The 27,191-nt window shown below is 39.8% G+C and overlaps 1 protein-coding gene and 1 long non-coding RNA gene across 12 annotated transcripts in view; one reads left to right on the forward strand and one right to left on the reverse strand.

The window, feature by feature from the left end:
* PDE1C (phosphodiesterase 1C) overlaps positions 1–27,191 on the forward strand; it is a 708,660-nt gene that overhangs the window by 561,734 nt on the left and 119,735 nt on the right. For all 11 annotated transcript variants that reach the window (XM_077120317.1, XM_077120326.1, XM_077120282.1 and 8 more), the window contains 5 exons: positions 6,132–6,245; positions 14,305–14,487; positions 15,454–15,520; positions 21,886–22,002; positions 24,241–24,381. In XM_077120317.1, the coding sequence (XP_076976432.1) occupies positions 6,132–6,245; positions 14,305–14,487; positions 15,454–15,520; positions 21,886–22,002; positions 24,241–24,381 (622 nt within the window). The remainder of the gene's footprint in view (positions 1–6,131; positions 6,246–14,304; positions 14,488–15,453; positions 15,521–21,885; positions 22,003–24,240; positions 24,382–27,191) is intronic.
* The window catches only part of LOC143650075 (uncharacterized), a 67,979-nt gene that overhangs the window by 36,291 nt on the left and 4,497 nt on the right, over positions 1–27,191 (reverse strand). The window lies entirely within an intron of this gene.

Genomic DNA, 27,191 nt, shown 5'->3' on the forward strand with positions numbered 1-27,191 from the left:
AAATTGTCTTTTATTTACCAACCATACCACCACCAAGTTCACGCAATACCCTGTTGAAGTTCTGTCTGCTATTCAGGGTATCAGGCAAGCCTGGTTAATTAAAACAGAATTTTCCCACGTATAAGTACCTGCACTTTTCTACTCTGCTAAAAAAGATCAGAAGATTGATCTTTTTTAAAATAAAAAATCTTATCATGCTACCACCCTCCCTCCACCCCTTTTAAAAATTCTCTAGGCTCCCTGTTATTTCCAGGGGAAGATTAAATTTCTTTAGCTCAGCATCTAAGTCCACCATGGTCTGGCTGCTACTTTCTTTTGAAATATTATCTCTTGACATGCCTCTGAGTCCCAGGCACTCATGGGATTACTTGGGCTTTTTCAATTTTTTTTCCTAGCAGTGTCTAAAGCTCAATGAATGTGCATGCTCTCAAGGCATTGTATTGCAGGGTTTTTAGAGACCTTGTTTGATGAGACAATAGTGCCCAGTACACTGTAGGGCAGTTTCCTAAATTAGAAAGTTTTCCCTTAGTTGAGCCAATTAGTTGCTTCCTAATTAAATCAAGCCCAATTAGTCCCAGGATTATCTTTGTGGAAGGAAAAACAAACAAACAAAAATCCTTTCTCTCTTCCACCCAGCAGTTCCAAAATGCAGTGATGGGGCCTATTCTCACTTATTTACCCTCTTCCGTCTCCTTTTTTGCATTCCACATGTTGGCATGGTGTCGGGGTACCTTAACACCCAGATTCCCTGCTCTGGACTTGAGGGTGCAGAGAACTGAAGTGATATGGCTTTGGCTTTTCATCATATGCCGTACAACACAGAAGTATGTGGAAAGCAAAGAGTTTATGTGGGGAATTGAAAGACTTGGGGTAAAGATGTAGTGGCTCATCACAATGAAATTATACACTACCTTAACAGAAAGGCATCTTGCCAAAGTTTGAAGCATAAGCTATTCCTAAAATGGTGTTGCACATCTATGCTGGAATTAGTATTTGGCAGCCATTGTGACAGAAATTGATGGAGTGCTGGTAACTATGAAAATTCACTCAGAAGAGAAATATTATTATTACTATTGTTATATTTCCTCCTACCCCTCCCTCTCTCCCTCCCTCTTTCCCTTCTTTCCTCCCTCCCTCTCTCCCTCCCTTTCTTTCTCCTTTCCTTCCTGCATTCTTTCCTCCTTCCATTTTTTATGAATTTATTTTGAATGTTGATGACATGAACTCTTATTAGTTGCCCAGACCAAAAATCTTTTGGGGTTGCATTAAAAACTAGAATTCCTCAGCTTTCCCAAAAATACAGGCTCCAACTTACCATGGGGCCTGCTCTTGGAAATATTGGCCTTTTAGGCAAAATGAATTCACATGGAAAAACATCCATACAAAATTAACTGGAAAACAAATGAGGGCAGCTGTACCATTCTGTCCCAGCTAGTCTTCTCCAGATTTAAGAAAAATACTTGAAACGATGCATGTGAAAGGCCCTGGCTCTTTTTAGACATCCCTTCATAAGATAGATTGAGTTCTAGGATGAACCTGCGTTGTGATGGAAAATTGGGAAAGATGCCTCCTTATTCCCAGAAAGTTTATAAATTTTTTGTCTTTGAGTCTGGTGGATGCACATTAGCAAAAACTCTTCTGCTCCAGGTACAACAATTTCACCCAGAGGGGGAAGATGGGTAGGGAAGACTGGGGCATAAAGGTCTGGAGGAGTAGCACTCGCCCGAACACTCTGCTAAAGCTCAACGATATTTGAAAGGAGTACCTGGAAATACTTAGGGTTGGTGTGGCAGGCACATAAAGCAGAAAGCCAGCAGCACATGCAAGGAGACAGCTGTCCGTTGTATCTGACATGGGTGCTAGTCCAAACAGGAGCTGGATAATGGAAAGTTAATCACCATGTATCTTTTTTAAAAAATTGCTTTCTTTCTGTCTATATTGTCATGTTTTATTTCTTTTTAATTTCTTTTCTCACATTATGTTCACTTTATATTGCCTTATGTTTTCACTTTCACTTTGTTTCAGAGAACATGTATTTTCTTGAATTTTACTGAAATCAAATCAAATGCTCCCCTGCATTTACTTCTGCTTCCATTGATGAATAGTTTTCAGAAATGAGCCCTTCCTCTGCATTTTGAATGTGGTGTTCTCCTCTGTCTTCAAAGATTGCTGGATCTTTTCATAGACATTTATTCTGTTCGGTTGTCCTTAAATAAATAGCGATGAATGCAGGCTGTTTTCCCATTAACAGAATAAGTGGGATATCCTAGGTTCTCTTCACCATCTGCCAGGGCTATGGTAGAATCTTCTGCTCTTAAGTTATAGCTCACCAGGGCTGGATATAACTCTTTAGTGCCTCTTCTGCAACCTAAATCAGGCACTTAATTTCTGTGCCATTTTTTCTCTGGGTTTATTGAAGCCATTGAGTTAGGGATTTGCTTTCTGTTTACAGCTTTCTGTGTGGTCACAATGTCCATTGGATGCATGGGGGTAGGGGATGGGGGTGCTGCATCCAGCATTCCCTGGCACTCCCAACGCCTATATCTAAGAGAAGCCTCCACTGCAGATTTCGTGCCAGACATGGCACAAAGCCTGGGACTTTGCAGTGGAACTGATTTTCAGTGCTATTGATCAACTTCATCGCTACTTTGTTACTCAGTTCCCTCAACACTGATTTCCCAGGAATGGGAATTGTTGGTAGATATCAATGCATACTCCGTTTCATGTTCTTAATAATTTTAATTGGTTTTTAACTGATTTTTGTTAGTTTTTATTTCATCAAGTGACCAAGGAAGAGTTTATCCTAGGAATAGGAGCTTGCCCTAGAAAAGGAGACATACCATGTTATTTCCTTGTTCTTGCATTACCAGCATTATATTTAGCCTATCACTTCTTATTAAGCTAAAGCTATTTACCCATTTTGTAAAAGTTGGCTTAGTTAAATCTAGATCATGAGTCCATAAGCCGTTTAATGGGACATCCATAAATCTTACCCCCTTGGGAAATCACTGTCTGTAGAGTATGCCTGAATTTTTCTTTTTCCTGGAAAAGTACATGGATGATAAAATTTTTGAGCTGTTTATATCTGAGAATATCTTTTTGGATTCACATATACATGGGAACTCTAATATAGAAATCTTGAATTATAACATATACAAAATCAAAATTTGGTGGTGGTGTTAAATTGCTTTCTTGTTTTTGGCATGGTAGAAGTCTTTGGCAAGCTTGAATTTTAGTTGCTTTGTAAGTAATCTGGGTTACTCCCCACCCCCCAAAATTTTAAGTTCTTTTCTTTATTCTTTGAGTTAAAAAAATCATAATCTATGTTGGATGTTTTCTCATAATATTTTTTCTGGTTTTACTTTATCTGTTTTCACCTGTTTATATGGGTTTCTTCAGCCTAGGAATACTTATTTTTATTGTATTTTTGATTAAAACTTCTGTTTGTTTTTTGCTTATGGAAACCTTATTAGGAATAGATAGAACCTTCTGATTCTTACTTTTATGTGTCTTATGTTTTCTCTCATCACTATTTTTTTCTGCCTAATCATTTTCCATTAGGCTTTGAGAATTGAGATGCGTCCTTTCAGAGATTCAGGCCAATCCCTGTTAAAATATTTAAGCCATACAATATTATTGGACAAAGGTAGTGGGTTCTTTTACCCGATGCTCTCAAGTGACACATTCCTGAGACACCAGTGTTTTAGAGAGAGAAAAAGTTTGTTACTAGGCACAAAGCAGGAGGGCAGATAACCTATTGGCCCAGAATCTGTCTCCACAAGCTGCAGCAATTCTGATAGTTTTATAACACTAAAAGATTGGCAGTTTTAGGATAATGAGCACAGTGGCCCCAGATGATATAATTAGAGGTGATCTAATTATTTAGCACGTGCAGATTAATTACATGCTTAGTCAGAGGATGTATGTAAGAAAACGGTGACCTTAATATGATGATGGACATAATTTTTAGTATTATAATGAGGTATAGGTGACTTGTAGGATAACTTCTGAGCTATTGTGTATGTTAGGCAGGCCCATTTTGGTTAGTCTTGATTATCAAGATAACTTTGAACTTGGGATGGGTTAATTCTGCACTGACCCAGGACCCTTCATTAATAAGCATCAGGGGCTGTCTTTAGTGATTACAAGACTCTAAAGTTGAAAAACTGAATAAATGGATACAGATGAGGTTTAGTCACAAGGTTTTTGCAATCACAAAGGCACATGATAAAGGCTATACAATCATTATCAGAGATCAAGGTAGCAGAGATTTCAGGTATGCCCCTCTGTCTTCTCCAGTATACCAGAAAGCAAAAAGGAATATCTATATAATGATTCAGAAAGTAAAATCATCCCTTAAATCCTAATTTCTCAGTTATAAGAAGGGAGAAGTAAAAAAGTTTAAATATACTCTTGCTTTGCTTTGCCAGTTCAGAAACCAAACAGCATGGGTGGGACGGGGAGATAAAGCTTTTTGAGGTGAGAGTCAGAATTGGAGGCAGACATAGCCAGGAATGTGTTTTTGCTAAAGAGCTTCCTAGCCTTATTTGGGGCAGCAATCGGGGTTAGCTCCCCATTCTTTGGCAGGCTGGCTGGCCACTGTGTGCAAGTGACTAGGAAGCCCTTGCATGCCAACTCCCTATCCTCTGCTGCCTCAGAAACCCAAAAGCTTCTTCACACTGCTAAGGGACCCCAAGTCTACAGCGCCTTCTGCTAAATGACCTCTGCATATTTCCCTTTTGCTTGCAGGAGGCAATACCTTCAATGTAATCTTATCTGTACTTTACATCACTGAATTTCCTGGAAGATTCTTTTTTATGGTGATCCTCCTGCCTTTTAAAAGTTAAACCAGGTTTTTCCCCTCATTTTCATGTAGATTTAGAAGGGAGTGGTTTACATCTTGCAAGTCAATCTATTCTCTCCTATGAATGGAAGTCTGAGAATATTTTTAGGTAGAAAATGTAGATACAGACTATTAAACCAATGCAAAAGGGAGATGTGACAATAATGTTAAGAATCCTGCTTAAATTTTTCTCATTTGTTTACCTGTGAAGGTCAAGGTCATTGGATAATAGCAGTGACAATGATCAGAGCAGTTACCTTTTAAAAACTAACCACCAGGTGCCACATGTTCTATATCAATTTAATTTAATCTTTATATCAACCTAGGGAATTTGGTCGTTGGCTCTCCATTTTATAGATAACACTCATAGAAGTTAAATAACTTACCTCAGGTTGCACAGCTAATATGATGTGAAGTGGGAATCAAACTCGTTTATCTTCAAAGTCTTCTCTTTTCTTTGTTGCCTCCTGAACAACCCAAAGAGCTATTCAATCTCCAAATCTCAGTGGTATGTAAAGTGATCCCAGTTTCTGTACTTTGATGCCCTTCAGGCATTTTGTTACCATGATATATACCAAGTCATTCTCAGTGTGAATAACCCTCACATAAATAAGGGATGAGCATGTGTTATTGTCCCTCTTGTACTGGCTTGAACTCTTGACTAGCAATGAGGGGGTGGATTTCTTGTTCTCAGTACCTTGGTTTATTATCCATGTTGTCTTTTTGACAACTAAGGTATTTATTTGCTTAATAGGAATTATTCCTGTCCTGTAAAATGGTTTGTCTTCATCTATGCATCATGTAGCTTCCTCTGGTTATTTTAGTGGTGCTCATCTCCTTGTCTGTCTTGCAACATGGGGCTGTTCTCTCTGGCCACTGTCAAGCCCAGCGCTTAAAGCAGAATCTCATGAGGTGTTGAGTGGTGTTGCTGCGGGTGAGGCTTTACTGTATCAACTCAACTAGAACCAAAAATTAAATCAAAGAGAAAGCAAAATCATTGCTAACAGAGGAACTTTTGAAAAGGTGCAAGATAGCTAGGTTTTGTGGAGGCCTAATTGATAAAAAAGTTTTGGTTTTTGCTTCGCAATGGCAAAATATGTATGCAGTCTTTCCTAACGTACTTCTTTGAGAAGTACTCGTCTGCCCCACACTTAGATCTGTAATCCCTTCAGATATATTGGGATAAGTAAGAACATTAAATGACTGCAAAATATGTCATTATAACTATAACATTACTTTTTGTTTCCCTCTATTCTAACTGAATCATATATATTTCTTTTTCTCCTAGATTGCGGTCTTTGGTCAAACAGTTAGAGAGAGGGGAGGCTTCAGTTGTAGATCTTAAGAAGAATTTGGAATATGCAGCCACAGTACTTGAATCTGTATATATTGATGAAACCAGGTAAGCTAAAAACAAGAAAGGGTAAGTCCACTGATGGTAAATTTTCTGTTAACTGGCTGTCATGGTTAGGGACAGGTGTCAACTTGGCCAAGTTGTGGTACCTGTTCATCTGATTGGGCAAGCGCTGGCCTGTCTGTTGCAATGAGGACATTTCATAGGATTAGGTCATGATCACGTCAGCTACATCCACAGCTGATTCCATTTGTAATCGGCCAAAGGGGAGTGTCTTCTGCAATTAGTGATGCTAAATCCAATCATGGGAAGCCTTTTAAGGAGGACTCAGAGGAGACAGGTTGCATTCCTTCTTTGGCTGGTGAGCCTCTCCTGTGGAGTTCATCCAGGCCATCCATTGGAGTCATCGGCTTCGCAGCCTGCCCTGTGGATTTTGGACTCTGCATTCCTACGGTCACGTGAGACACTTTCATAAATTTTATATTTGCAAGTGTTCCCTGTTGATTCTGTTTCTCTAGAGAACCCTAACTAATACATCTTGGTACCAGGAGTGGTTCTTAAGGAACAGAATCTTAAAAATGGGTTTTTATGAATGGTTTTCTACTCTGACTGGGCTCAGAGACACTAAGGACTCTGATTCCCGTAATCAGAATGACACTCCCAATCCATGGACTGAGTTGGCAAAGGAGATAGTCAAAATATCATCATTCGATTCTCCTAATGCTTCGCTTATACGAAGCCAGACTCTGGGGGATAATGTTTTTGACACCTTTACAGAGTTTTGTAGGAATAAGAGTTATAGAGATGTTGGTTGGTTGTTGTTAGATACACTGTCTACATTAAAGGGTAAAAGGGATGGGCTTAAGGCTTCAAACAAGAAGCTTAAGTGCCGTCTGAAAGATGTAGAGGTTTCTATGAGTATCCTGAAGGAAAATTTTATTTCCTGTAGCCGTAGACTTGAGATCTCTGAAAATCAGACTCAGAATCTTATTGTTAGAGTAGCAACTTTACAACGTAAACTGAAATCTCAGTCTTGCATGGTGTCTGCCGTTAAAGTGAGGGCATTGATTGGAAAGGAGTGGGACCCTGAAAAATGGGATGGTGACATATGGATTGATAATGATGTTGGGGGTGAGGTTGAAACCCTAGACCATGCTGAGCCTTCTTTAGATAACCCTGTAATAGTCTGCCCTGAGGACATAGCCACCCCACCTCCAGCCTGCCTTGAGGAATTGGCCACCCAACCTCCTCCTGAAGGGATTAGCCCTAGAGTTATTAATCCTGTTTCACCAGATGAAACTGCAAATGAAAGCCCTGAAGCAAATGGCTTGGAAGATATTTCTAATTCTTTTCATGACCCACCCCCACCACCCCTCATTTCTTCTAGACCTATAACTAGACTAAAGTCCCAACAGGCCCCTAAAGGTGAGGTACAAAGTATCACACATAAGGAGGTACGTTATACTCCAAAAGAACTGTGTGAGTTTTCCAATTTATATAGACAGAAATCAGGGGAATATGTGTGGCAATGGATTTTAAGAGTGTGGGATAATGGTGGGAGGAATATAAGGCTGGATCAGGCTGAATTTATTGATATGGGCCCACTAAGCAGAGATTCTGCATTCAATGTTATAGCTAGAGCAGTTAGAAAAGGTGTTAACAGCTTGTTTGGGTGGTTGGTTGAAACATGGATCAAAAGGTGGCCAACACTACCTGAGGTTGAAATGCCAGAACTGCCCTGGTATAATGTAGATGAGGGGATCCAGAGGCTTAGAGAGATTGGGATGTTAGAGTGGATTTATCATGCAAAGCCTGCTCTTACACCCCAGGAATGTCCAGAGGATGCACCTTTTACCAGAACAGTGAGAAATACATTTGTGAGACTAGCACCATCATCCCTCAAGAGCTCTGTGGTTCCACTTCTCTGTAGGTCAGATATTACTGTAGGAACTGCTGTCACTGAGCTGGAATCCTTAAACATAATGGGGATGACAGGATCCCGAGTTGGCAGAAGCCAGGTGGCAGCACTTAATCACCAAAGACAGGGTAGACGTGGGTATTATAATAGACAGTAAACTCAAAGGAGGCATCAAAATTATATGACACGCAGAGATTTGTGGCATTGGCTAGTAAATCATGGGGTGCCTAGAAATACAATAGAAGGGCAGTCTATAAAATTCTTGTTGGAGCTGTATAAACAAAAGAGTTCTAGGTTAAGGGAACAGAAGTCTAACCTGAATTACAAAAACACAGAGTCACGGCCCCTTAACCAATTTCCAGACTTGAAACAGTTTACAGACCCTGAGCCCCTTGAATGAAGGGGAGGCCAGATCCCTATGGGGGAGAAACCTGTTACACTGCCACAAATTTATACTGTTAACATTCCTCTAAGTCTTCCCCAAGGAGACCAACGGCCTTTTACCAGGGTAACTGTGCATTGGGGAAAAGGAAATGATCAGATATTTCGGGGATTATTAGACACTGGTTCAGAAGTGACATTAATTCCAGGGGACCCAAAACGTCACTCTGGACCACCAGTCAGAGTGGGGGCTTATGGAGGCCAGGTGATCAATGGAGTTTTAGCTCAGGTCCGTCTCACAATGGGTCCAGTGGGCCCCCGGACCCATCCTGTAGTTATTTCCCCAGTTCCAGAATGTATAATTGGCATAGACATACTGAGCAACTGGCAGAATCCCCACGTTGGTTCTCTAACTCGTGCAGTGAGGGCTATTATGGTGGGAAAGGCTAAGTGGAAGCCATTAGAACTGCCCCTACCAAGCAAAATAGTAAATCAAAAGCAATACTGTATTCCTGGAGGAATTGCAGAGATTACTGCCACTCTTAAGGACTTGAAAGATGCAGGGGTGGTGATTCCCACCACATCCCCTTTCAACTCTCCTATTTGGCCTGTGCAGAAAACAGATGGGTCTTGGAGAATGACAGTGGATTATCGTAAACTCAACCAGGTGGTAACTCCAATTGCAGCTGCTGTTCCAGATGTAGTATCATTGCTTGAGCAAATCAATACATCCCCTGGTACCTGGTATGCAGCTATTGATCTGGCAAATGCTTTTTTCTCAATAGCTATTAGTAAGGACCACCAGAAGCAGTTTGCTTTCAGCTGGCAAGGTCAGCAATATACTTTCACTGTCCTACCTCAGGGGTATATCAACTCTCCAGCCCTATGTCACAATCTTGTTCACAGAGACCTTGATCGTTTCTCCCTCCCACAAGACATCACACTGGTCCATTATATTGATGATATCATGTTGATTGAACCTAGTGAGCAAGAAGTAGCAACTACTCTAGATTTACTGGTAAGGCATTTGCGTGTCAGAGGATGGGAGATAAATCCAACAAAAATACAGGGGCCTTCCACCTCAGTAAAATTTTTAGGTGTCCAGTGGTGTGGGGCATGTCAAGATATCCCTTCTAAGGTGAAGGATAAATTGCTGCATCTGGCCCCTCCCACATCCAAAAAAGAGGCACAACGCCTAGTTGGCCTTTTTGGATTTTGGCGACAACATATTCCTCATTTGGGTGTGCTACTCCGGCCCATTTATCGAGTGACCAGCAAAGCTGCTAATTTTGAGTGGGGACCTGAACAAGAGGAGGCTCTGCGACAGGTCCAGGCTGCTGTGCAAGCTGCTCTGCCACTTGGGCCATATGATCCAGCAGATCCAATGGTGCTGGAAGTGTCAGTGGCAAATAGAGATGCTGTCTGGAGCCTTTGGCAGGCCCCTATAGGAGAATCACAACGCAGACCCTTAGGATTTTGGAGCAAAGCCTTACCATCTGCTGCAGATAACTACTCTCCTTTTGAGAAACAGCTTTTGGCTTGCTACTGGGCCTTAGTAGAGACTGAACGCTTAACCATGGGCCACCAAGTTACCATGAGACCTGAGTTGCCTATCATGAGTTGGGTGTTGTCTGACCCACCAAGCCATAAAGTTGGGCATGCACAGCAGCACTCTATTGTAAAGTGGAAATGGTATATACGAGATAGAGCCAGAGCAGGTCCTGAAGGCACAAGTAAGTTACATGAAGAAGTGGCACAAATGCCCATGGTTTCCACTCCTGCTACCACATTACCTTCTCTTTCCCAGACCAGAGCTATGGCCTCTTGGGGTGTTCCTTACAGTGAATTGACTGAGGAAGAGAAAACTCGGGCCTGGTTTACAGATGGTTCAGCACGATACACAGGTACCACCCAAAAGTGGACAGCTGCAGCATTACAACCCCTTTCTGGGGTGTCCTTGAAGGACAGTGGTGAGGGGAAATCCTCCCAGTGGGCAGAACTTCGAGCAGTGCACCTGGTTGTTCATTTTGCTTGGAAGGAAAACTGGCCAGAGGTGCGTTTGTATACTGACTCATGGGCTGTTGCTAATGGTTTGGCTGGATGGTCAGGGACTTGGAAAGACCATAATTGGAAAATTGGTGACAAAGAGGTCTGGGGAAGAAGTATGTGGATAGACCTTTCTGAGTGGGCTAAAAACATGAAGATATTTGTGTCCCATGTGAATGCACACCAGAGGGTGACTTCAGCAGAGGAAGATTTTAATAATCAAGTGGATAAGATGACCCGTTCTGTGGATACCAGTCAGCCTCTTTCCCCAGCAACTCCTTTTATTGCCCAATGGGCTCATGAGCAAAGTGGTCATGGTGGTAGGGATGGAGGTTATGCATGGGCTCAGCAACATGGGCTTCCACTCACCAAGGCTGACCTGGCTACAGCCACTGCTGAGTGCCCAATCTGCCAGCAGCAGAGACCCACACTTAGCCCCCGATATGGCACCATTCCCCAAGGTGACCAGCCAGCTACATGGTGGCAGGTTGATTACATTGGACCACTCCCTTCATGGAAGGGGCAGCGATTTGTTCTAACTGGAATAGACACATACTCTGGATATGGGTTTGCTTTCCCTGCACGCAATGCTTCTGCCAAAACTACTATCCGTGGGCTTACAGAATGCCTTATCCATCGTCATGGTATTCCACATAGCATTGCTTCGGATCAAGGAACACACTTCACAGCAAATGAAGTGCGGGAATGGGCACTTGCTCATGGAATTCTCTGGTCTTACCATGTTCCCCATCATCCAGAAGCAGCTGGATTGATAGAACGGTGGAATGGCCTTTCGAAAACTCAATTACGGTGCCAACTAGGTGGCAAAAACTTGAAAGGCTGGGGTAATGTTCTCCAGGAAGCTGTGTATGCTCTGAATCAGCGTCCGCTGTATGGTGCTGTTTCTCCCATAGCCAGGATCCATGGGTCCAGGAACCAAGGGGTGGAAATGGGTGTGGTGCCACTCACTATTACTCCTAGTGATCCACTAGGAAAATTTTTGCTTCCTGTCCCTGCTACCCTGAGTTCTGCTGGTCTACAGGTTTTAGTTCCAAAACAGGGTGTGCTTTCTCCAGGAGAAACAACAGTGATACCACTGAACTGGAAGTTAAGATTGCCACCTGGCCACTTTGGGCTACTTATGCCTCTGGATCAACACACCAACAAGGGGATTACATTATTGTCTGGGGTAATTGACCCTGACTATCAGAAGGAAGTAGGACTGCAACTACATAATGGAGGTAAAGAAGAGTTTTCTTGGAATATAGGAGATCTCCTGGGGCGTGTATTAGTACTGCCATGCCCTGTGATTAAAATCAATGGAAAACTGCAACAACACAATCCAGGCAGGACCACTAATGGCTCTGAGACTTCAGGAATGAATGTTTGGGTCACCCCACCAGGCAAAGAACCACAGCCAGCTGAAGTGCTTGCTGAGGGGAAAGGGAACATGGAATGGGTAGTGGAAGAAGGTAGTGATAAATATGAACTTCGACCATGTGATCAGTTACAGAAATGAGGACTATAATGCTGTTTTGTTTGTGTTATACTATTTAAGTTGTAAGATATCAAGTTTAAGAATGAATGTTGCCCAAGGATTTGCACGCTATTCTGGAGAGATTTAGTGTGTTTCCAGTTATATGCAGGACAGTTGAGTATTATCAGGTAAAAGAAAAAATGTGTGCTTATTTGTTTTCATTTGGAAATTAAGTATGGTCTAAGGTTATATATATATATATATATATATATATATATATATATATATATGTGCCAAGTTGACAAGGGGTGGACTGTCATTGTTAGGGACAGGTGTCAACTTGGCCAAGTTGTGGTACCTGTTCATCTGATTGGGCAAGCGCTGGCCTGTCTGTTGCAATGAGGACATTTCATAGGATTAGGTCATGATCACGTCAGCTACATCCACAGCTGATTCCATTTGTAATCGGCCAAAGGGGAGTGTCTTCTGCAATTAGTGATGCTAAATCCAATCATGGGAAGCCTTTTAAGGAGGACTCAGAGGAGACAGGTTGCATTCCTTCTTTGGCTGGTGAGCCTCTCCTGTGGAGTTCATCCAGGCCATCCATTGGAGTCATCGGCTTCGCAGCCTGCCCTGTGGATTTTGGACTCTGCATTCCTACGGTCACGTGAGACACTTTCATAAATTTTATATTTGCAAGTGTTCCCTGTTGATTCTGTTTCTCTAGAGAACCCTAACTAATACACTGGCTTTCCTGAAATTGTCGACAGGGCAGGTGTAGGATCCAAATCCTGTTCTGAGAGCCTTAGTTTCTACAAACAAATTGGGTAGATTTGAACAAATTACTTAGCCTTTGTGCCTCTTTAATCATAAAAGGAGCTAATTAATAGAATGTATCTCCACAGCCATTAGAACAATGAAGTGGGATAATGTTAGAGGAGAAAAATAAATTTTAAAAAATCAGGTAAGAGTTATGTTAAATGTAGAGTTCCACTGTTATTGCATAAACTGTGTTCAAGTTTTAATTGACAATATCCACAAGTAAGCAGCGACTCCTGAAGTGATTAAGAAGCATTTGTTCTTGTGAGCACCCAGTATTCTTCTTCATTTCTTTGTATGTCATTGATATTTTGGCAGAAGGTTTCCTCTTGAAGTATCCAAAAGTTTTAAAGCAGTTCCAGTTACTAAGTGCTTATAAAAGTAATAGAATTGCTTTTCTTTTGAAAATGTTGAAATAGTGAATACGAAAGGCTTTTTTTTTTTCTAATCCAAACAGATTTATCTGTCAGTATTTGTGATATTTTACTTTTCTTTGCCAAATTGCAATCTGAAATTTCACCTTAATTTATATATTTGTATGGCTTATTTTTTTGGTGACAGACATGCATGGACCTTAATTTAAGGGAAGTTAATATTAGTATTAAGTCTTCTCTTCTTCCCCCATCAATGAGTCTAAAGGAAAAGACAAAACATAACTTTACATTGACATCTGCTTCTGCTGCTTATTTTTAGTAGGGCTTAATATAAGTACAAAATATAATTTTCAGCTCTATTATAATGTATTGATATTTCATTATATTCCTTTCTAGTGGGCTGTTGTGTGAACAAAAAATTGAAAAATCAGCTAATTATACCTGTCAGATGATTTAAATCATTGTGCTCAAATAAAGAACTACATTATTTTGGAAATTTTGCTTGAATTTAAACATTCAAATTTCTATAACAACCTATCAAATGAGAAAGAATATCTGTTGACATCACCTAGGATCAATACTGCAGAAGACTGGGTTGTTATGATTTGGTTAATTCTTTACAAAGTCTTTAAATGTCCCCCTCCCTTTAAGTTAGACAAAACAATGCCAAATGGACCATCTGTGATATAATCCATTGACTGAATTCACTAAGCCCCTTTCTATGAATGCATTTTTAAATGGAAAGCTTATAGTCCATTCAAATTCTACAGACTTCAGACTTCTAGGAAGAAAGGTACTTGGTGCTCCTCATTGTAGTGGCTCTAAGATCCATGGTGCCTGAGGTGGGGGATATCTGATTCTCCCTGATCTCTGCTTCTTTGCCCAGACTGGTAGAGAGAACCTTCTGACACACAAGTGCTAAATGTCTACAAGTGTTACCACAAATGTACTGCATTTTCTTGTGGCCAGCTTCATTGGGTTTCTTTGCACCTGTGTATGCAGGTGGGGCAGCAAGAAGGAGCAGTTGCTTTGAACAGTGCACTCCAATTTCAGGTTTAATCTCAGTGTCCTTATTACATATCTTATGTTCAGGCGACTCCTGGATACTGAGGACGAGCTCAGTGACATTCAGTCTGATGCTGTGCCTTCTGAGGTCCGAGACTGGCTGGCCTCCACCTTCACACGGCAGATGGGGATGATGCTCAGAAGGAGTGAGGAGAAACCACGGTTCAAGAGCATTGTCCATGCAGTGCAGGCTGGGATATTTGTGGAAAGGTAAAGACATACAACACTCCATGACCAAAGCCACAAAAGAAACACTGATTTCCAGTATCTGGAAGCTGTGTTTCAATGCAATGTTGGTATCTTTGTAAATGCTGAGAATTCTGGGTGGACAAATGGTCTTGAGTGAGAAATGACAGACGCAATCTACTTTAATCTACTTTAATCTCTGTAGCATCATTATGATAAGCTTTTTGCCTCTGCTCAGAATTCCTTTTATTAATTAGAGAAGGTTGAGTTTGAGTTCAGTCCCTAATTTTTGAAGAAGGACATCATCTGATCAATCATTCTTTGTCATATATAGATACTGTGTACAGGTCAGGGGTCCTCTGAGGTTGCTGACCTGGGGAGGACAGTTCATTCACAGGGGTGTGAGGATCCTGTGCCACTTTTCATTTTGTTAGCCATCTTGCTCTTTGAAAGTGAATTTCCCTCCTCCCTTGCTTAGAAACAGATTCCAGAAACTCATTCTCTCTGGAGCTCCTACTGCACAATTACAGATTTTAGAAATGCCACACTGAGTTCAAAGTTCACCTGACCCATTTTTCTTTCTTATTTTCAGCAGTTCTAAAGCACATGTTCTTCTAAATTGGTTGCCCATAGGAGTTTTCCATTGTGTTAAAGCACTGTATTTCATGCTGTCCATGCTGTGCCATAATTCACATTTGGCTGAAGAGGAGACCCGTTTTAGTAATTTAATTCCCAGTTTGGGACACAGAGACTTAATTTTTTTGCTCCCAGTGGTTCATATGTTTGGGGTTGCTTTAACTTATTCTGAATGTAATACTTAAATGTGCCACTTGATTGTCTGTGAAAAGATAACAGAAGAAATTTCAGGGTTCTTTGGTTTGCCAGAGGGCATCGTTTCTCCTTAGTTATCAATGCTTGGTTTAATTCTGTGGGCTGCTAATCCTTTTTTATAAGATGCCATATCACATTTTTCCCCTCTGACTTTGCCAGAATGTATAGACGGACATCGAACATGGTTGGACTGAGCTACCCACCAGCTGTTATTGAAGCATTAAAGGTAATACCAATGGAAATGTAAAATGTACGTGGTGCCCATTAAAAAGTACAGTGAATTTGTTGTTAGAAAATAGAAATCTTTTATTTATTTTTTCCAGTCATGCCTGGCTTTTTTTCTTTCATTTTTTTCTTATCTAACAGTATATTATCATTTTAGACTTTCTTCCTAATAATTTTTTTTTTTTTAAAGCAGACTCTTTTGGTTCCATTTCCTTCTACTTCCCTTGTGCAATTTAGGTTTTGTGAGACAGTTTGACTCTGGCCACAGGGAATCAATTTGTTTTAGCTATAAATATTCACATTAGGAAGATCTTTGGTGATCATAATAGTACCAATATCACCCACTCTAAGTCCATTTCACAGCTGAAGAAACAAAGGCTTGGTAAGATTTTTTTTTTTTTTTTTTTTTAACATGGGCAGACACAGAGAATTGAACCTGGGTTTCCAGCATGGCAGGCAAGAATCCTGCCTGCTGAGCCATTGTTCCCTGCCCTTGATAAGGTTTTAAAAAGACACTGTTAGCTAGGAACAGAGCTAAATCTCCTTCTAGGTTCCCAAGACATAGTAAGCTCTCAATAACATTTTATTTTATGATAAAGTCCTCCAGAGCCTTGTCTTCTCCAGAATTAGTCTTCTCTTGGGAAAACTATTATTTTCTGAAGTTTCTAACTGAGCCCAGATTTTCCATGGTAGTCACACAAACGTTTGTGTTTAAATGGGCTAAATCCTACAGAATTACTCCCAATCAGGAATGCTTTGGGGATTGTGTAGAATATTTCTAGGAGTCCCAAAGCAGATGTGTTCTTCTGGGTGTGTGTTGGGTAAAATCTGCTAGTCTGAAGGCATTCCGGTTGCGTCTAACCTGATTTGCTTCTGGAATTGAGAGTGGAGCTGAGCTAAGGCCCAGCATCAGTGGGCTGGTTGACAGCACCTGGGGTACACGTGTGGAGTCTGGTCCACATGCTTGGAGACAGCACAACATTCTGACTGTGATAAAGCCATTGTTGTCAATCTCAGAAACCTGAAAAATGTATTACCTGATGATACTTTCAGAAGATAAATTAAATTACCTATTCATGAAATTGGAGGTGGGAAGGCTTCTTGGCAAATTCAATGTCAGGACAAAGCTATTAGGACCATTTAATTATATAGTGACAGTTTTTTCTCCCATCTCTGAGACATTCACTAGCTGAATTTGTGAGACCGTATATGCATGAATTCTCACTTCTCCATTTCCCATCTCTTTATTTTTTTGTTTCATCTTAAGTTAAAGGCAAGAAGGATACTCACTGCAGGAGATACTTGCGTGTTTTCTCTCATCCCTCTCCAAGCCCCATGGTAATGCCCAATACATCAATATAATTTATAGCATTTCCTTTTTAATCAGTGAAATCACTTCACAAGATCTGATATTTCATAACACCCAGTGTGAGGTTGCGTTGATTTTTCATAATTGAATTTGAAATAGTCATTGAAAGTCTTAGGAACATTAAAAGCATCTGTTACTTTTAATTTTTTCCTTTATCGTGAACATAAATACAGGTGGGTATACATGTGGCAAGAAATTTATGGAAATGTTTCTTCCAAATTGAAGCATCCATTCTTTGCAGAATATTGTGGAACAACCTGTAATTTGCATGACTTATTATTTTATGCTTAGGGAAAACATTTTCAGAAAGACACATGTCTTTCTGAGGGAGAAAGGTATTTAGGATTATTTAGATGGGGAGTAAGTACTAGCTCTCCATATTGCTACCCTTCTCCGTATGTATTATTGATATGAGCATGAAGGCTGGAGCTGCTATTTCTCATTTGCCCCATCCTCTGTTTCCTGGGGAAGCTCAAAATGTTTTTTACAATCTAATATTTTACCACCTCCCTGAACTCTGATTTTATTGGCAGTGAATTGGGGGTGAGTTGGAGAGATTACAAAGATTTTTTTTTTCTTTTTTTATGGAGTTCCTGTAAGAAAAAGGTTATTTCCACATCACTGCCAATAGTTTATGGCATCACTACTATTTTCTTCTATTGCAGAAAATTTCCCCAAAGGCTGAGAGAATATAGTTCAATAAAATAAGCATGATACTACTGTCAGATTAACTTTTGCAATTAATGAAAGAAGATGACATTTAATGACATTTAAGTAAGAGAATAATTAACCATGACCACTCTCTAAATTTGAAATATGCTGCCTTTTTTATCTTTTCTCCATTCAACATAAATTTCCTTTGAACTTGGTTTTTTTTTTTTTTTTTATCTCTAGTTGTCTGGGGTAGAGTTTTTGAAATACTCGAAATTTCCTTTTCTTGAGGAAGAGACACCTTGGACAGACTCCAGGTTTAAAGTGGAAGGAAAGGAAATGAGGAGCTTCAGGCTTCCTTTACACTGGATTTCTAATAAGTCCATGCAGTTGCTCCTTAAGAAGAGTCCTTGGGCAAAGTTTGGTAAAAGAGGAAGAGTTTAAGGCATTTAAATTGGACGTGAGATAAAACATAGGTTCCAGACACTGCTGCCAGGATTCTGGTTTGTAGATCTTCATAGTACTGTACCCTAGAATCAGCAGTTTTCACTGAGCACCCCAAGTGGTTCTGAAGATGATTAAAATTTAAGAATCACAGCTAAGACCTCCCTAAAATGAGAGGTCAGGGAGGCAAAACATCCATCTCACTGCCTCTATTTACTTATCCTCCTGTTTCTCTAAGGCTTAAAATTCCGAGTAAATCTTTGCTTTTTTTTCTGTGATCCTATAGTGACAGAGACTTTTTCTCCTTTTTGTTCATTCTGGAGAGTAATATTAAAATTTTTCAGAGATGATGACATATTTTCCAAACTACTAAGTTGTCAGTGGACTTTTCCTTAGGACTAATGGCCAGAAGAGTGGATACAACTCATGATAAGGCCAATTTAGAGTAAACAAGGTAAAGCTTTTAGTCTTGGGTTGTTCTTAAATGACCCCACTATCTGTGACCTGAGCCCTAGAGGGATATTTAGGGGTTGAGGCCCAGGTCACAATATATATGTTCATTGAGTTAACAATTTTCATCTGCCAACAGTGAGACCAATGGGGAATTTCAGCTGGATTATTATTAAATTCTGCCACATTTAATTCTCTCTGATTCACTTAATCTTTCCAAGGTTTTCATCTGTACAATTGGGGAAAGTAATACCTATTTCTGGATGTGAAGTTTTGTGAATGCCTAAACAATTTGCACTATGCCAGACACAGAAAGTATACTCCAAACTTGTAGGTATTTTACATTAGTTGTAGTAACCGGTGGGAATTACTGAAAGCTGTGGTGAAGTCATCAGAAAGTGTGAATTGAAACAAAGTAATTGGAAACCTTTTGGAAAAGTTTGTTTTCTCTTTGTACAATTTCATTTTCCTATGCCCTGGCATTCCTTGTCTTGCTGACCTCTGGATGTATTTGACATTTGGGATGTCTGGAGAGGGACAGGATTGTGATGGATGGATCATGTTGGGAGGCAGCAAAGAATGGGGCATCTCCTAAAATCCAAGGTCTCTATCAGAGAACCATCTGAGCTGCAGTTAGTATGGGCTCACAGGGATCCTCACTGTCACACTGAAGCCCTCAGATACTTGAGTCAAGGCATTTTCTTAAATGACAGGAAGTGAGCCTCTTGACATGATGAATAACTAAGCAACTTGCTTAGACACACTGTTGTTTCCTGTATTCACAGATACTTAGTTATGGTAGGTCAAAAACCCATCAGATTATTTACTTTGGACATTATACGTGATGTCCAATGAATAGAGGTGGCTGAAGGATACACTGACTGAGAAGTAGAATGGCAAACTGTGGTGTATGCATATGATGGAGTATTGTGCAGCTACAGAAAGAAATGAAGTCATGACACATGCAACAAGGTACATAAATCTTGGGGACATTATGTGTTCCAAAATAAGACAAACAAAAGAACAAATATTGTTTGGTCTCTCTTAGAAAATACTTACAAGAAAATTGGGGCCTAAATTGTAAACTCTTATAGCAGGCACATTTAGTCCAGAGCTGTAACTATTATTTTTAGATTTTGAGATGCTGGTCTATATATATGCATAGCCTGCTATCTCCCTGGAACTTTGACTACCTCTCTCACACCTAAGATTCAGAGTAGGAGTTTTGCAATATGGAAAGTCAGCATTGCCACATACAACAACTGTTAAAGAAACTGAAAAAAAAAGTCAGGCTTCAATTATAGATAAGAATGAAGCCGATCTGGTCAGGACTAAGATAAATCAGATGACATCATCTGTACTTTAGAACTTCACCAACTGTATGAGACCAAAGGAAGAGAGGTTTATTTTATCCAAAACCTAAAGTTTCTGTAGCACATAATCTAACTCAGTTTATCTAGATAGCTCATGTAAACGACCCAAACACATGGTACCCAGAGTGGAAATTTGGGCTTGTAATTCTGTATAGCCTCATGTAATTCCCGGCTACATCCCAGAGTATGTTAAAACATATCGACAAAGTCCCTTGAAAGACTGGAGGAAAACTAGGGATCTATTACACTTTACCATCAGGGAAACCTCTAATACTGTCTCAAACAAGCCCTTGAACTTGAGGGTTATTCTTCTGAAGTTAATTTCTGTAGTGAGAAGTTAAGCCTGCCTATAGTTATGCCTAAAAGTTACCTCCAGAGAACCTCTTTTGCTGCTCAGATATGTCCTCTCTCAGCCAACTCTGCAAGGAAAATCATTAATCTCCCCCATACATGGGGCATGGCATCTGGGGGTGAAAGTCTCCCTGTCACATGGGACACGACTTCCAGGGATGAGCCCGCCCTGGCACTGGGATAAACGAGGGAAAAGAAATGTAACAAAATAAGGTATCAGTGGCTAAGCAAGTTCAAATAGAGTTGAGAGGCTAGTCTGGAGGCTACTGTCAGGCAAGCTTCAGCTAGATATTGCTAATCATCACGGTTTGCCAAACCCCAACCAAAGCCATTCCAGTTAACCCTAAAGAACACTTAGGGCTCTGTCTGGGATTCTACCAAAGTTTCATGTACTGAGATTACTTTCTGGAAACCTACAACCTCCAGATGGTTCCTAGATCAAATAAGTCCTGAAATACAGAGGGACCAGCCTTTCTGAAAACATTAGCTAGCTTCATCCCTTTATCCCATATTATTGACACCCCTTTTCAACATGAAAAGTTAGAATGGGTATAGCCCAAATATCCCTCAAGATTGGGAGAAGGATCAAAAAAAGAAGGTGGAATTATACAACAGAGAAGGTAGGATTTAACAAATGAATATGACTGCTGAATCATTATAGTGATAAATTTTTTTTGTCTCCAGTGTCTTGGAGTAACTAGAAGGAAAAACCTGAAACTGTACAACTGTAACCCATACTAAACTCTGAAATCTGTTCTGTAACTGCTTGTTGCAATGCACTTCAAAATTCATTGCTTTTTTATATATATATTATATTTCGTGATAAAAAAATGTTTAAAAAGAACCCAGACAATGTGCACAGATATTCTGGAGTAGCTATTTAAAGACATAAAAGGCTTCAGACTTCAAGAACTGTGTATAAGGAGGGTATTCAGCTTACCTTTTATTTTTACTTTTGTTTCAGTCAAGTGACTTACTGATTTGAGGCCTAGATTTCCAGATTAATGATTCCAAAACTGGCAGCATTTTTGTGTCCTTTAAAACGAACACTTTCTTCTCAGGGTTATCTTGGTTTCAGTTCAGCATTTTAGATTGAAGTGATGCATTATTTTGTATTTTATATCATACATGTTTCTGGACATTTTAATGAGTTAACATTCTCAATTGTAGACTAATAAGAAGCCAGTGGAGAGTGATGATGGGTTGAGGAGAAAGGCTTAGAAGAGGGAAGAACCACAGATTGTTGTGAATTTCAAAATAGAAATTAAGTAGCAACGGCTGAAGGGACTAATGGAAAGAGCCTGAACTTAATGTCAGTAAACTTGAGTTTGTATTCTGGCCCCTTCTTTGTTCCTACTGCTTGCTCAGGGTTGGGTTGGCCTTAGAGAAGTTAGATAGCTTTTCTGTACATTATCTGTAAAATGGAACTAAGAATGCCTACCACAGAAGATTGTTTTTGGCATAAATTAACATATTTATCGCTGATCACAATGTCTAGCGTACAGTAGACATTCACTAAATTATGTAATTATGCTCTTTAATTTTTTAACAGTAAATGCTGTTTTAGAACTACCAGGGTGAGAAAAACTTGACAGCAGAAATGATTCTAGCATTTTGAGCTCTGAAATCCTGAATGAGGGCTGTCCAGCAAATGGAAAGTGGGGAGATGAGTGGTTCTGTAAGTGGCTGTGGACTAATGGTGTGCTTTCTCCCTGTGCTGTCCTGCAGGATGTGGACAAGTGGTCCTTTGATGTCTTTTCCCTCAATGAGGCCAGCGGAGATCATGCACTGAAATTCATTTTCTATGAGTTACTCACACGCTACGACCTAATTAGCCGTTTCAAGGTCAGTAACTAGAACATAGGTCTCCTTTCTTCCCAGGCACACTTTAAAAATACATTAAACTAATAACAGAATAAATAAACTGCATCCATTGGTTCTATCCTTGTATGAGTCTTGGGCTAAGACCAAGAAAATCCTTTCAATTTCAACAGAAAACTGCTCTGCAAGAAGCATCTTTAAATGCTTGGGAAGCTTCTTTAAACAGTCTCTGGGGCCAGACTCCTCTGTGGGGGGGCCTTTTCATTGCTCCTTTGCCTGGTAGGTCTAGCTGATGGGGAGAGACTGGAGAAGCTCATTGAGATCCCAGCCGTCCAAAACCCACACTGGCAGAGTTCCCCTGCGAGATGTGCCCATAGATCTCATTTCTGCGGAATTTTGTACACTATCGACCGCTGCCATCAGGGAGACACTAATGAAGACAGAGCATGCATCTGCCGTCTCTACAAACTTTTTCCCTGCCATTTAGCTTATTCAGACAAATGCTCTCGCTTATCATCTGTGACAGATCCCCAGCCATTCATGCTTCAAATTAATTCTCCGACTTAAATACAGAGTATGGATTGTTTCCAGGGCTCACCCTCTCAGCTTTCTAATACCACCGAATCTCGAGGTCAGACCAGGTACTCCAGGGAACCTGTGGGCTCATTTACTGGCATCTGTCATTTCATGGTCCTCAGGCTTCTCTCCTGTTATGGAGGAGCAACTGAAAAACTCAGATCCTTTTTCAATACAGTGTATTGATTTCCTTGAACATCTTCAATTGTTTATCACTTTCCTAAAGACTGATTATTTGGGGATATATTTCTTACATGACCATAAATACTTTATGGCAGTGGTCCGCAATTTGTTTTGCTTCAGAACCTGCTTGAGGCTCCCATGGATGTCCCAAACCCCATCCTCAGACAAAGCTCTCATGCTCATCCATACCCCTTTTTGGAACGTGTCAGTGCTTCATGGACTCTGAAGAACAACCCAAGAAACCCAGAATCAAATGGATCTTCATTTTTAAACATGATAAATTAATTTCTGACCTCTAAAAGGCCATATTTAAAATTTTAAAACCATACAAGTGATAACTGGAAGAATATGCCCGACGAAGAACATGTTATAGAATCTCATGAAGCATTACAGCAGCATTTTCCCATACTCCTACTTATGCAATCCTTAGTCTCCTGAAACATATAGCTACTTCTCTTCCCCCAGCCATGTACTTGGTAATTTACCCTTAAACCATGGAATTGGGCCAGAAAACTAATATGATGAATGCTTTCAGATTCCTTTACTTTGTACAACTATTTAGCAATTGTTCTTTGCTTTCTGCTACATAGAAAATGAAGACATATATGTAGTTGAGGCAGAGAGCAATTAGCTTGTTGGAAATATTATTCTGCCTTACTGATAGCTCCAAGCAAAGGTTCAAATCTTTTATTTCTTGTGAAGTAAAGGAGCACATACTATGCCATGTATCTCATTCATTTGTGAGAAAAGCAAGAAGTCTCCAGAGACCGAAGATACAAAATCATTACAACTCAAATGCAAGCCACCACCAACATCAAAGAAAGTATTGACCTCTTGAAAACCATGCCCTCTAAAAAAGAGTGATTGTATACACATAGAAAACATGGGGAAAAAAAAAACCTGTGATAGTATGTGGTTATATAGGAAACAGGAACAGGCTGTGTTCTTATGTTTATTACTCAGCAATCTATTATTGGTGGCTTGCAATTTGGAAAGTCTCATTCTATAGCTATTCTGTTACAAGTAATGAATGATTCCATAAATAGAAACTAATTATTAGTGCTAGTTCAAACATTCCCCAATACTGATTACAACATTGTTTGGTGTCCAGTGTAGCTTCTCTTCCCCCTTAGGACTTGGAGAAAAACATATTTAAGGGTCGATGCAGACAAACAAATATAGAAAATTAGTACAGTCATCAGTAATTTTCTGCATATGCATTTAAAGTTACTGTCTTTATCTGGATAAAAGTAAATATCTTTTCAGATGGCATTCCCCTGGGGCTCTGAACTGGGAACAAGGGACAATTTCCAGAGCAGACTACTCCTAAACCAGAAACTTCCTGTCAAGCTTTTATATTATCTGATAATCTCTTCAGTGATTTTTATGAACCATGAGAAGTTCTAATTTCTTCATATGATGTGTTAGGCCTCCGTAAAAGGGCAGTCAGCGTGCCTGAGACTTTGCTTCTTCACTTAACATATCATTGCTACTCTCTTTCAGATCCCCATTTCTGCGCTTGTGTCATTTGTGGAAGCCTTGGAAGTGGGGTACAGCAAGCATAAGAACCCTTACCACAACTTGATGCATGCAGCAGATGTCACTCAGACTGTGCACTACCTCCTCTATAAGACGGGAGTAGCAGTGAGTACAGATAGGAGTTCCCAGATTACAAAGGGTGAGAAGTTGCTTTGGGTTTTGGTGATGTTCCTGTCGTGATGAGGCTGAACCCACAAGGGTTTTGTGAACTCCCATTTCCCCACAAGTTATCCATCCTAGACATGGAGAGGTTAAGGGTTCTGTCTTGCCCTGAAATTTCCTCCATCCTAGAATTAATGAAAGAGATGGCTGGAGTGGCTTGCATCCTCACTAATTTATGACCATCTAAAGTATAATCACAGAACTAAGTGTGGGTTTCCAGAGGTGGAATGTGCTCCTGTTAACATCTTGTTGTGGTGAGTGATGATAATGTTCATGCATACTAAAGTTGCCTTGTGGGTATTTGGTACCCATGTTGCACGTAGTTTGCTTTGGGTTTACTCCATCAGATGTTTTCATAGGGACTATGGTTAGTCTCGTTCTATTCACCTGTATTTTATTGTTTAGAACCTAAGCATCAATCTTTACTTCTAATCTTTTCAGCTCTTCAGATGTTTTTGAATCTCTGCTCTGTAATCCATTCTATTAACTAACCTGCTCAGCTTAGTTATTGATGCCTTATGCCTTTTCCCCATCATATAAGTCATTAATTTTAAAAAATATGGCTGTTAGTAGGACAAACAGTGGGTTCCTATATCTTCTTACTTTGAAATTTCCTTCAGAATTGACATCAAGATAGATATTCTTTGGGTGCAGTTATCAGTTAGCCTGTAAACCCAGTACACATTTGTTATCTTTTCGGCTAGGGCATGTTGAAAGACTTGCTTTATTATATCATTGAATTAAAAATGGAATACAGTAGGAGGAGCACAGACTTTGGAGCTGGATATACTTGGGTATAAATTCCAGCTCAATTACTTAATTAGATTTTGTGACCTATGACAAATTGCTTGAATCTCTGAGCCAGGATTTCCGGATTTCCATAATGGTGAAAAATGTTCTATTTTATAGAAATGCTGAAACAACTAAGAATAAAATATAAAAAAAATCAAGTACTCTATATCATGAAAGAAGGTTAGCAATTTGAAAGTATTTTAAAACATTGTAATATTTTTCCAAAACCTCCTATCATTTTCAGATATTTCTTATTGTAAGTCTGTTTCTTGAAAATATTTCTTAAAAGCTATTTTATAAATTGCTGAAACGCTACAAAGAGAAGATGTCCATTTACCCTCTAAGCCCATACTTAGAACTATTTAGCTATGCTTCTATAACACCCTTGGCAAAATGGAGTCCCTAATTATTCTTACATCTTGGTATCCTCAAGTACACTTACGTTGAGATATTGTGGTGAGGATCAAAATGAATGCGAAAATGCAAGTCAGCTCAACTTTTCTACATACATTTAGCTATTACCCACTGGATACAGTATTCTATGGGAATTGAAGGTAGAATCATACACAGCTTCAGCTCTCAAGAAAAAATCTCAAGCATTTATGCTAATGCAAGTTATCATTAACATAAATGTTATGTCCTAGCAGGCAGTGACCATGATGAACTCATACTGTGTTTGAATCAGCTCCTTTACCATTGGATTTTCATGATCAATTCAGGCCATATTCAGGATAATTCTTAAATATAGTAACTGCTTCCCACCCACTCTCTCTTAGAAACAGCGCAAAAGAATTTTCTTTCGTTGCAGGCTTACAAAAACAGTGGGGAGCATTCTGATGAATGTAGAACATATTGCTACTCTAACCTCTTATTACAAACCAAGAGGGGAAAATGCTTTAAATCATTTCAGTTTTATAAACCGTAAGGCACCTTGGGGATCAAAATGTCCCATTGATTAAGTGATGTCTGGGGTTCAGTGTCAACAGTATTAGTCATTGTAATCTGTTTGTATTACTCATTGCTTAACTGAAGAGTCTTAGGAGATGCCTGAATCCTTTTGGAATTTTTTTTGCTCATTTCTAAGGGGAAAATTCTTGAACAGAATTAGATTGAAGAGTTATTGATTGAATCGCTGCAATCTGCTATGGATTTAGGTCAAAAGATTCCAAGCTCCAAAGTTGTCACTTAGTCATTTTCATTGCTTTCTTCAAGTTAGGTCTTATTAATTTTAGATTGCCTAATTTTGTAGGAGGGAGAAGTTGAATATTTTTGTTCTTTAAGTCAAGTATGATGCCATCTTATGAATGAGGGAAACATCCGAGAAATCAGACTGGTATCCTGGCTGAAGAGTGCTGAGTAATTTTGTTATGGCTTGCAGTTGGCAGAATTTTGGCCTTAGGAACTTAATTCCCTGATGTCACTCCCATTTGTTACCTTACATGGCCAAAGTGACTTTATTATTCCTTAGAGCCTCCAAAAAGAAACCAGCCCTGCCAACACTTTGAGTTCAGTCTTGAGAAACCCTGAAAAGAGGATCCAGCCGCACCAGGCCACACTGGTGACCTCCAGAATGGTGGCTAATAAATAGGGGGTGCTCTTTAAGCCCCTGTGTTTGTGGTAATTTGTGGCAGCAGCAGTGAAAAACTGATGCAAGAATAGAAACAAATTAATAAAGAAACTGTCATTCACACATTAAAGTTATAACTTGCAAATGCCTCCTGCTCTGGCAATGAAAACTTGCCTATATTCTTCCCCTCCAGGTTTCCTCTGATATTTATTTTGTACCTCACCACTCCCTGACTACACCCAGCTTGCCCTTGTGAATCATACACAACAAATTTCAAAGTCCACTTTTACCAGTTGTCATGACATCCCTGTCACTGAATTAGCTGTGACACTCATATTTTATAAACAGGAAAACTCTGATTAAATCTGTGACTGGCTGTGTCACAGGTTGATAG

The sequence above is a fragment of the Tamandua tetradactyla genome, chromosome 1, assembly GCF_023851605.1.
Source record: "Tamandua tetradactyla isolate mTamTet1 chromosome 1, mTamTet1.pri, whole genome shotgun sequence".
In the NCBI taxonomy this organism is placed as follows: domain Eukaryota; kingdom Metazoa; phylum Chordata; class Mammalia; order Pilosa; family Myrmecophagidae; genus Tamandua; species Tamandua tetradactyla.